At 42.9% G+C, this 12,226-nt stretch overlaps 1 protein-coding gene across 3 annotated transcripts in view; it reads right to left on the bottom strand.

The window, feature by feature from the left end:
* Slc44a1 (solute carrier family 44 member 1) overlaps positions 1-12,226 on the bottom strand; it is a 161,410-nt gene that overhangs the window by 80,521 nt on the left and 68,663 nt on the right. For all 3 annotated transcript variants that reach the window (XM_038347807.2, XM_038347809.2, XM_038347808.2), the window contains exon 4: positions 6,480-6,616. In XM_038347807.2, the coding sequence (XP_038203735.1) occupies positions 6,480-6,616 (137 nt within the window). The remainder of the gene's footprint in view (positions 1-6,479; positions 6,617-12,226) is intronic.

The following is a 12,226-nucleotide window of genomic DNA, read 5'->3' as shown; positions in this document are numbered from 1 at the left end:
CTGGAGGGAGAGCACGTTGATCTGATGCTGACTGTAAACTTAATAGCCAATGACAACCAAAAGGCTTATTAGTATTCACAAGCTATAAATTTTATCTAACTGTCATATAATTTGTTAAAGTCTTTAATGGCAAAACAATAATCTTTCTGAAAACACCATTCAATGCTGCTGTCCTCAAAACCATCTATGATCCAAACAGCAGGTCATAAAACCCTCAGAATTATATGAAATATTGTACATCAGAGAAGCACTTTTAGATTATAGTACTTTATATACTACAAATGAGATGCAAACAAGGAAAAAAAAATCTGCCATAGTTTGCTATTATGTTAGGCAAGGCAGAATATATATTATAAAATAGAGTAATAAGAATGATAATAAATGTCCCAGGTGAAATACTCCCACCAACTGAGGATGTGTGGTCCACCTGTCACTTACAGAAGAGATGTTTGTTTCCAAGCTGCTTGTTAAAATCGAGCTAGAAAACTATATAAAGCATCTAGTACAGCAGAGTGCATAGTAGGGATCAATAACCCAATACATAGTGGGGTTCAATATGGAATGTTGGAGCAAAACACACAGCTCCAACCACTCACTAAGACCCTGATGCTGAGATTGAGTCATGCAGTTAGAGATGGCGGGCCAGAACTGGGGGAGAGGAGAGGAAGGAGAAGGCATGAGCAAGCACTGTGGTTGTTCTTGTCTCCTGCCATGGTTTGTCTGGGGTCAGTTGAAAAATCTCATAGAAAACCAAAGCCAGCATCAAAACATTCATTTCCCTCTATAATGTACCTTTTTTGTGTGTGCTTACAAAAATCATACTAAGGACAGAAAGAAACCTGTTCATCAGAAACTAGAAGGAAGAGAAGCGGGAGTGAGATGGAATTCACACCCTGCTGAAATAAGAACTCAGATGGGAGCTCTCGCCAGGTAGTTTCAATTTTCTCTGTAGGAAACCAAGGTTGGAAAAAAGAAAGAACCAAGGGGGCTTAAAAGAAGAAAAGGGACAGATAATCACTTGGAGAGGGTGTGGAAGAGAGATAAATGAATGAAATGAATTATTTAGATGAATTTTTAAAAGAACTGATTTCACAGCAATTCTGGTTAGATGGGAGCTAAGCAATTTACCTGCTGGAGGCAACACATGGATTCAGAATTGAGGATAAAGAACGGGGAGGATGAGAAATTATTAAGTGGCAACAGAGATGGATAGGGAAATCCGACCCACCTTCTTTGAGAAAACATTTTGAGTATCTACTGTGTGAGCTCAGGCACTGGAGTCTGGGTATTTAGAGATAAACACAGGACGATGTGCCCCCAGGAGATTCCCACAGAACAGGGCCATGATAACAAACAGATAGAGGTTTAAAGCGGAGTCCTTACAGTTTCTGGTAACTGCATTTTTTAAAGGTCATTTTAAGATTGTTTTCTTTGCTAGCATCATGTATTTGTGATATTCGTGTCATATATGAATTATAAACCATAAGAAATTCACGTTTACATATTTATCACCCAATTCACATGTTAGGGAGTATACTTTACAGTTAAGTCTAGATGTTCCTGCCCACTTTTAAACCTCGTTATAAACCAGTAGCACCTCCACCAAGCCAATCTAGTTCCAGACAAGTCATCTAACCTCCTCACCACTCTGGTCAGGTGCATTTAATAAAAGCTTCCCACAAATATCCAAGAAAACAACCCCTGTTTCTTGTCTAAAAGAACCAAAGATTTGAGAGAACACTGTATTTCCCTAATAAATGTGTTTCTTATAAACACTGCTTAAGGATCAAAGAGCTTCCTCTTGAAAAACTCTTAAGTAATTTCTAAAGAAAATAAAGGTTCACATGAATAAGTGATTTTTAGTTCTAGGAAGTAATTTCAAATGTTGTCATGAAAACTTAAGTCATTGTACAGGACTTGTGTTACACTTTCATTCAGGGAAGAAACACTATCTTACCTTGCATTATAAAACAAGGTTTAGAATTAGCGTCCGAAAAACACCTTGCACGTGATCCTTTTCTTTCAGGACTATTTTTAAAAATTATGATAAAATACACATAGCATGGGAGTCACAGTGTTGACCCTGTGGGTACACAGTCAGTGACAGCAAACACAGTCACAGTGCTTACAGCCAGCACCTCGATCCACCCCTAGAACTCTTCTTGAAAAACTGTACCTCCTTAGGTGTTAAATAGTAACCGCCTATTCTGTCCCCGTCCTGCCGTCTACCACTGTACTCCCTGGCCCGACCTTGACCCTTAGGAACTTCACCTATGTGGGTTTCCGACAGTGTGTCATTCTGTGAAGGGCTTACTTTTCTTAGCACGACATCCTCACTCCAACCATGGGCAACCGTAGTCTGGGACTGGATTTACTTCTTTCTTCAAGTCAAATAATTTCATCGCACGTGTATCAACACATTTTCTTTCTCCGTTTGCTTTTTTGAGACATGAGCTACCATGTTCAGGTTGCAAATTTTCTTAATCTATTAACCTGTTTATGGACATGCCGGCTGCTTCTGCCTCTTGACTAGTTAATGATGCTGCAGTTAGCACGGCTGTGTGACTGTTTCTCAGATCCTGTTTTCAATTCTTTCAAATAAATACCCAGAAGTGACAGAGCTGATTTGGGGACTCACCTATTTCCATAACAGTCAAACTATTTTGTATTCCCATCAGCCGTGACAAGAGTTCTAATTTTTCTAAAACTCCATCGCATGGTGACTTTCTTTTTAATGGTATCTTATGGGCACAAATACTCACATCCCGTATGTTTAAAGGGAGTCCAACACCAGACTCTACCTCCGAGTGCCAGATAAGACGCAGGGTTTCAGCACTCTACAGTAGTGCTGACTGAGACCTCCGGGAGCCGGAATGGCTATGATATGGTGTTGATATTAGCCACTGCCCAGATAGAAGACTTGCAGGTATTTTCTCCTGCTTCATGGGTCGATTCAATTCTGCTGATTTTGTTCTTTCTTGCATAAAAGTTTGTTTATTCTTTTTATTTTTTTATTTTCTCTGAGACAAGGCTTTGCCATGTAGCCAGTACTAGACTTGAAATGTGACCATCCTCCTACCTCAGTGTCCTAAGTGTTGAGATTACAGGCACACGTCACCGGGCCTGTCTGTGTGACTCTCTCAGTTATGACACAATCCAATTCTACTTCCTTCTCGTTTCTGACATTTCTGGTGTTATTCGGTGCCATTCAAGAAAGTACTGTGAACTTCAGTTCCCCGAGGCCTTCACTATGTTCTGATCTAAAAGTTTTGTTAACTAAGCTTTCTCATGGACTTGTAATTCCTCTCTGCTAGAGATCTGAAGACTTCTCACTCATACCTGCCTCCTCTCTCAGAGAAAAGCTCCTCGCTGAAAGTAGGAAGTGAGGTCTATAAATGTGAGCACGAGGGACCTTTACTTCCTAACAGATGCAACTGTGTATACAGGCACAGATACCAACACAAACAGACGTCACAAAGGCCCGAGAGGAAGACAAGAACAACCTCACTTGGTGACGTCAGTGATACTGGGATTATACCTCATAGAGTCCAGTTTCGTGCAACCAACCTGAAGAACAGTCTTTTTGAAATATTCAAGAATTCTAATTCAGAGGTTGTTATTAAATCAAGTATTTGGGTATCTACACCCAAAGTTTCCTCTCTTTGGAAATTTTAATAAAGTTTTTGCACTTGCCAGTTAAAGTTACTGTTGTCCCCACCCTGTTACTGCTGTTGTGCTTTTGGATGCTGTTATTATTACCATTGTTATGTGTTGTGAAACGGATCACACTATTTAGCTCATCCTGACCTGGAACTCGCCATCCTCCTGCCTCTTCCTCTCAAGGGCTGGGATTATAGGCATACATCAACATGCCCAGATTCTATATTATTCTTTATACAAACTGACTCCGAAGCCCAAGGGTACTCACTAAAATATTTATTAATTAATACTTTTGAAACACAAAGCTACAAACTCCACTGGAAGTGTCTTCTTAAAACAGATATGAACAGACCATACTCAGCATCACATTTACTCATAAGGATACTGCCTAGAAACGAGCAAGGCACAGGCCAATTTTCCTCAAGAGACCGCAAGAGCAGGCCACACAGACGACAAGGAATTAGCCTTCATTCTGCACTACCAGAGACAGCTCAGATTCAAGGCAGTGGCACTCATATCCAGTCTGTATGAGAGGACACAATGGAAGATGAAGATTGGACCATGGCTCTGAGTGTCATGTCAGACATACAGAGTTCTTAATCCTGGACCATTGATGAGTTCAGAGCCATGGATGAGTGCTAACTGAAAACTCTAGGAACAGATACGGTTGCTATACAGTAGCTGTATCTAAAGCAGTGGTTCTCAACCTCTGGGTTGAGACCCCTTGTGGGGGGGTCAAAGACCCTTTCACTGGGGTCACCCAAGACCATCAGAAAACAAAACCAATTAATACATTACTATTCATAACAGTAGCAAAATTACAGCTCTGAAGTAGCAGTGAAATTAATTTTATGGTTGGGGGGTCACCACAACATGAGGAACTGTATCAAAGGGTCGCAGCATTAGGAAGGCTGAGAACCACCAATCTAAAGGAACTTGTGAAGAGACTGGCTGTGGGAAGAGTGTCACATTCCCCTAGTAGAACAGTGGGAAGGATGGCAGCTAATTCCAACGTTCAGCAACTTTCTTTGCCAGCTATACTTCTAAATATTTTTCATGTGCTGATTTATCATAAAATTCTAATTAGGTCCAGACACTGTCCTATATGACAGACGAGGGGCTGAGAGCTCAAACAATTTGTTCTGAGTCTCAAAGCCATTAAATTGGAAGAAGCAACAGTTGAATCCAAACAATTTACCGCAGAGCCTGCACTGCTGTTAACCAGTGAACTACCCAGCAACGGGGTCCATGTGTTAAGAAACCATACATACCTAAGATGGGGTGTGCTAAGTGACAGGGCTGACGGTTACAGCACAGCGCTTAGCCAGGCAAACGCGGGGTACTACACGGGCAGAGAAAATGAGCTCTTGAGAAGCACCTGGGTCGCCGCACCTTCAGTGTCCACGGCACACTTGGTATTCTTCACACATCCTCATGCTTATTTGTATGAGGACACCAGGGCTCAGAAAGCTCCTCTATCTCTGTTACCAAGCCAGTGACCAATTCTGAACGAGAATCCAGATCCTCACCGGCCCATGCCTTTTTACTATCTATGGTAAGGGCACGAGGTGATAGGTCAGGGACATCCCCTGTCTTCTTCCCCTTGGAGGCCCAGCATCCTATCAGGAAGAATCTGAAGCCTAGGAATAGGCACGGTTATAACTCCAGGCATTCTTTCTAGTCAGCTTTGCATTATGCAGAGTGAACGCTTGAGTCAACAGTTGCTTCAAGGACCTAGCGCTAGCCTTGGATTTAGACAGATAGGAAGGCCTGAAAAGCCCGACATACAAAATGCAAACATGGAACCTCGGGGAGGTTCAGAAACACAAACCAGAGGGGCCATGACTATGCGGTTCTCCATAGCGTATTTAAAAATACTCTCAAGAGAACTGTGGAGCCTGGAAATGAGGGTCTCCAAAGAGCAGAGCTGACTGCTGTCATTCTCTGCTAATCCCCAACTTTTAACCCTGAAGTTCCTCTATTCTTAGAAAAGGTCATGATGTAACATTAAATTTAAGAGCAGAACATAAAATTATACGTACGCCAGAAAAGGAACTGACGGCAGAAATTTGATTATAGTTCTTTCTGTAACTTTCACTATTTGTTTCTACACATGCATATATTATACTGTTAACCACAGATTTAAACATAGACTGAGGGAGAAGGAGGGAAGGGAGGCTGACTGAGAGACTTAAACAAGACCTGGAAGAGGGGAAAGCCTGAACTTTACATAGAGTGTGCTAATGGTTCCAAATGACTCTCTAGAGCACTGGTCGCCTGCACGGTGGCATTCACCTGTCACTCCAGTGCTCGGATCATCAGTTCACACAACCAGCTCGGGAAAGGCCCGATTCCAAAAGAGCGAAACAAAAACCAAAAACACCAATGCGTTTATTTAGAAAGTACAAATTTCCACATCGCAAGGATCTACTCAGAATTTCCCTGGGAAACACCCCACCCTGAGAAAATTCTGCTTGTTTTCTTTTTCAGTAAAAGTGGGAGATGATCTACTTCTGTTTTGGTTTTGAGACAGGAGATCTTGCTATGCTGTCTAAGCAATCTTTCTGCCTCGGCCTCCTGTGTGGCTGGGATTACAGTCACACACCAGTGCACCCAGCGAAGCTAGTTTTAACAGTCTCCCCAAGTTGATTCTAGTACTTTTAACTAGGAACTCTTAAATCACTTCAGCTTTTTTTCCTTCTGTAAGGTTGTTTTACGACATATTTACTGTAAGGACAAATGGATACGGAAACGCAAACACAGCATTTAACACTGAGACGGACGGCCAGAGCGCCAGCTTGGACAGCCTAACATCTCACCGTTGATTTCTGCAAACCTCTGGACGTCACTCAGGGTTTTCAACTCTTGTCTTGGACATGCTGCTACACACAGTGCTACAGACTTGATCTTCCTGTTTACCAAGTCCAGATTGCATGGATCCAAAAAGAACACATACCTAAAGCATGGAGAAAAGAACCAAGATATTATTTTGCAAAACACATATGGTTTACTGCATACTCAACTAAGGCCAAAGCAAAGACTAGACTCTGCTGAGTTTCACACCCATCAGGGAAAGCCTGGAAAACAATGACTTCTGATGCTAACGGAGAGAACGGAGTAATGGGAGGACTTAATAGTTTTCATGAGTTCTTTTCCTAATATTTACATTTTATAATACGCAGATTTTATTGCCAGAAATCGTTTTCTTGCTTTGTTAAATTTACACCAAACATGATTAGAATATCCCAATATTGTGATTTAACATATACTGCGGTTGCCATGGAAACAAACTACAAACTGATAATATTATTATCAAGATGAAAATGTATATATTATTAATGACAATACACCAATATGAATAGAAAGTTGAATGAAAAATGGAAAAATATACAGCAACGTAACAGCCACCTACATATATGGGGAGTTTTTAATTTCCTTTTGTTTACTTTTTAGGATTCTCGCTTTCTAAAAATAATACAGATTACATTTTAATTGAAATATCCACAATAAATACTTTTTATTTAAAAAAAATCTCATAGCAGTACATAAAAATAATACACACATCCTACATTATCGCCCTCTGTATTTTTTACAATTACAGTTTTTAAAGGGGGACGCTTAGGGGGAAATGACAGAATTCAACAGATATTATCACGTATCCCAGAGAAGGGGATGCCCAAACATCCTCCAACAAGAATAAGAGAGTGTGTCGTTGCAGACCAAGGGGTGGAGCATGACAAGGAGTGTGCCTTACTGAGCACACGAAGTTAAGGAACCCCAGCCCTGGCAGCTTTGTCTTGTCACCCTGTCTGTCTGTCCCCGCCTCCCCCACCCTGCTCCACTCCAGAGCAGACTTTTACAAAGTCAACAGGCTTTCCCACAAACCAGTCAAATCTACATTACAAATACAACTAAATGTAAGAATTAGGCAATTACTTTTCTCAGCCTTTGGCTGTAATCAGGTGAAGAAACAGGATTAAACACAAAATTAAAAAGCAAAAAGAACAAAGCCAATGCACACATGAAATGGGTACTAGAAAAGAATACCATAAAAAAAGGTGCAGAAGGCTCAGAGGAGCCTTCACAGATGGAGCAATAACTGTACGCAGCAGCACAGGGCAGCCAGGAGACCATCCAGGAACCCAGCAGGAAGGGAAGGATAAGCTACAGTACAAATCAACACGCTCTTAGAGACTCTAAAGTGGTTAATGTTCCCAAAAGAGAAAAGGAATGCAAAGAAGCCAGATGTGATTTGGAAGTAGTGTTTATGGACTGCTTCCATGGCCGAAAACAAGGAGGTAGTTAGTACAGGCAGGCACGGAGAGAACAGTTTCTGGGAACCCTTGGCAGAAACAAGCAACCTCTCACTGTTTCCCTCCATCTGGCCCATGCATCTGACTCAGGGTGTCTGTCCCTAGGACCCCAGACAAAGAACTGCATGAAGCCAGATTCCGGGCAGGGGACCCTCGGGTCCTGGAAGAGGGGTGTATCAACTAGCATTGCCATTACCACCAATAACAAGAAGTATCTACGATAGTAACCATGAATGGAGCCCATGCTTATTGAATGCTCATGTGCCAGACACTCTAGAAAGCTCTGTGTACGGACACACGCGGTCCACACAATAGCATGCTGTGTTTCTGTGAAGGCGGTGGAATGCGGGTGGGGGAGAGTAACCGAATACGTAGTTCTTAATGATAAACAATGCCTTGAGAAGCATCCAGAGAAATCACATGACAGCAGAAAACAGGTTTACAGACGGGGAAAGAAAGCCAGAGGCTACTGGGCCTCGCAGCTGGGACTGGGCTAGATCAAGGACAACCTCCTGAGAACAGGGATTTGGTCTGGTTGGCCTGCTTCCTAGGACAATACTAAATGCTAAAACTGCCCTGGCTGCACTTAGTTTAGACACTGAAACACCGCAGTAGTTTGTACTTGTGAGTGGGCAGCCATCTCGTAATGTGCCTTGGTTACACCACCCTGAGCCTGTGCTCTGGTTCTTTTTTTCTGAGAAAGCTTTGCGTCTTAAACCCACGCTCTCCCGCTCTGGCCTCTCAAGCAGCTGAGACTCTAGGTCCTTCCCATCCTCTGCTTCTAGGCCTCCCTTTCTGGCCTAACGTAAGGGAGACATTTTCCTCCTTGGCCTCAGTTTCCTTATTTTTACAGCCGCACACCATTTACTCCGCAGTCTACTTTAAGGCCATCGATGATGGCACACGCTGAACAGACAGCGTGTTTGTGGCAGTTCTTCGCAGCGTCGCCAAGAAAGCAAGCTGCCTTTTACAGAGGCTGCATGTGAGGGTAAGCCATTCAACTCACCTCGTTCTGGGAGGGGTGCAGAACAAGACGACAACACTAACACTTAGCTTGCAGGAGAGAAAAGCCTGCGTAGATACCATTGGGTCAAAAGCCTTGGTAAGAACTAAACAGCCTGCCGGAACAGGTCAAATAAAACAAAATGGGTTAAGAAGTAGAATTCTACATCTACCAATTACTATCAAATTAATATTGTCAATTATGGCCTAAGTATACGGTTTCAGAAAACTCATAACCCATAGAACCAAAATACAATTTTAAATGGCATCTTCAGAAATGTATGCTAATATACATGCTTAGTATACAAACCTTCCCAAGTTCCAACCTAAGAACATATTAGATCTAATTCACACACACTAACACCGTGAAAAGTGACTGGCAGGTCCTAGGCTCTAACGGTGGTGTTGCCTTTTGGATGACAAAGGCTTTCTCTCCCTCTGACAGTGAAATAAGCTATCCCTCCACTTACAAATAAGGCTAGCAGCAGCAGACAGGACTGCAGTGTCTCATTCTGTGTGGTTTTAGACACCTAAAGTGAGGAAATAGGAAAAGGGAATTTTCAGAAATAAACAAAATGTATATAAAATAAACAATATATTAAGCTTTCGATAATTTTGATTATAATTATTGGTATGATTGCTCTATTTCATGGTTATTATCAACTTCTTACTTGTCTGATTTATTAATTAAACTTTATTATAGGTATGTACTCACAGGAGGAAGAAAAGAGGCACCCAAAGAATTTAGTACAATCCAGAGCTGCAAAGATCTGCACTGCACAATGGAATGCTTTCCGTGATAAGGGGGACTCATTTGCAGTTAACTGACAAACAGAGTGTCTTTCAACCAAGAGACTCAGGATAAGAGGCTACAAAACACTGCCTGTCTCAAAGCCTATCCTAATTCCATTCTCCCCGTCCTATGGCCCAGGAATGCTGGAGAAGCTCAAATCTATTAATAACTCAGAAGCAGCTTTGTTGAAGTTTCACCTCCTTTAGAGGACCTAGATGGATTAAATACCCACACTGGGAATGGAGGAAGGATGAGAAACAATGAAAATACTCCAGAAACTGAACAGCCTGAACCCTTGCAGGTAGGCACACAGCATGCTCAGGTGGTCCAGAATGGACATCTGCAAAGGGAATTGCAAACCACCTAGGTAAGCTTTGAACTTCAGAGTGTGATGGGGGCTGGAGAGATGGCTCAGTCGTTAAAGGCTAGCCTCAAAACAAAAAAGGGCAAGGGAGATGGGAAACAAATCACAAAGCATCCTGGCTGTACTGCAGAGGAGGTGCTGCCATAGAGGCTGGTAAAGGAGGGCTACAAACACCGCTCCAGTCCAGCTAGCTTCTGGGGTTATTTGAGGAAGATACTAAATAAATCCACTTTAACTTGGAAGTCTGGAAATGCAGCACCAAACTATGTCCAAAAGGAGAGAAAGGGAAGAATATAAAAATACAGTGGTCTCTCTGCACAGTACACAGGAGGACATATGCATCCAACGTGAGAACGAGGCAAAGGTCAAACAGGGAGCACTACTCATCACTGAGAAGAGCCACAGGAAGGAGGTGACTAAAAGCTCTGCTCAGAGCAAAAAGATGAATTATAAGATGCCACAGAAGGTTTAAAGGTACCTTAAACCTCTATCTTGCTTTTACTATCTTTACCAAAGACAGGAGAAGGTAAAGAAAATGTGATTTACTAAGGAGTTACTGCATGGCACAAAGCATCTGAGGATAAGCCCTCACTACCCATAATTCAACAGCTACGGGAGGGATCTAGAAGGCGGGGTGACAACTAGAGGTCACATGAACTGAAAGTCTGACCCAATCCCAACTGGAGAGAGAGGGCAGGGCCAGTCAGCAACAAACCAATGACTGGCTGCTTAGAGCAGGTCTGTAGCAGAAGGAGCCCCGTCTGCTCAAGATGCAGCAGTTTATTTTGTGGGGGAACAGCACTCAAAGGATAAGCATTCAGCAGGACTTAATTCACAGAGGCGCATCCCATTATCCCACAAACACTGCTAAGTATTTACTCCCAGGAAAGGCCTTCTCAATACAAAACCCACAAAGCACAAATTTTGAATGCAAATAACTTACAGGCTACAGAAAAAGAGACAGAAATACAACTAGTCATTTCGAAACCGCATGATGTGTGTGAGGTGGAAATGGCAGTAGGAAAAGTTCTGCGTGGAGGAAAGGGGGTGAGGGAAAGCATTAGGGAGGGGGAGGAGGAATCTAAGCCGCATTTTGAAACCGAGTAGGAATTTTCCAGACAGATGGGGAAAGGAACACTCCAGGCAGAGGAAACCACATGCCTAAAAGCACAGAAGCATGAAAGAGCATATTTAAGGAACTGCAAATAATCGGATAGGGCTGACTACAGGGTGGAACATCAAAGAGCCATGTGCCAAGGAGAAGTGGGGGCAGAGGTGGCTGTCCTTAGAATCCAGGAGATCTGACACTCTGTTCCATAAGGCAGTGTGTAGTCACATGGCCACCTCACAGTAAAGCCCTGGTGTAACCAGCGATCAAGTTGAAGAGGGAGAAAGGCTGGGGCACAGCAGTGTGGCTCCAGAGATGAGCCCTTGCCATTAAATTGCCTCCTGCTGCCATGGCAACTCTGCGGCAAGGCTTTTTGGAGCAAGAGGTGGCAAGCAGATACCAGGTCTGCTGGCCGCCTCCTGCCGAATTTGGCTTCTCTCCTCTCTAATCAAGCATTGCAGCGCTTAGAGCTGGGAAACTGGCAGAGAAGCCCCTCGAATGCCTTCTGCTTTAGTGATCCCTGACACATGTCTTCCCCAGAGAGGAATAAAAATGAGGTCTGATCATTTGCCCAATTATTACCTGTAATCAATTTATAATTTATAGCCCCTTTCTACAGACTGTTGCCCTTACTGAATCACCAAAAGGAAAAACACAACAGCAATGCAGGCCTCCCACTAATGCTAAATACAGGCTGCAGAGAGCTTGAGGACCTAGACTCCACCCATGGCAGAGCTCTGCCCAGAGAGACCTCTTATTTCCTATGTGGAAGGAGGAAGGACCACAGCAAGGCAAGTCCAGACATCTCACCAGGCTAGGAACCACGCGTCCCAAGGAAGGTCATCTTCTATAGCCCAGAGAACCATGGGAGCAGCACACCCAAACTAGGATAACCCTGCTAACTACAACACACAATTAACTAAAACATTCTGGAACAAAGGACTTTAGAGAGACATGTCCAGAACAGTGATGAACTGTAGAAAGTG

Source organism: Arvicola amphibius, chromosome 11 (assembly GCF_903992535.2).
Source record: "Arvicola amphibius chromosome 11, mArvAmp1.2, whole genome shotgun sequence".
NCBI lineage: Eukaryota > Metazoa > Chordata > Mammalia > Rodentia > Cricetidae > Arvicola > Arvicola amphibius.
This window is presented reverse-complemented; position numbering and strand designations above follow the sequence as displayed.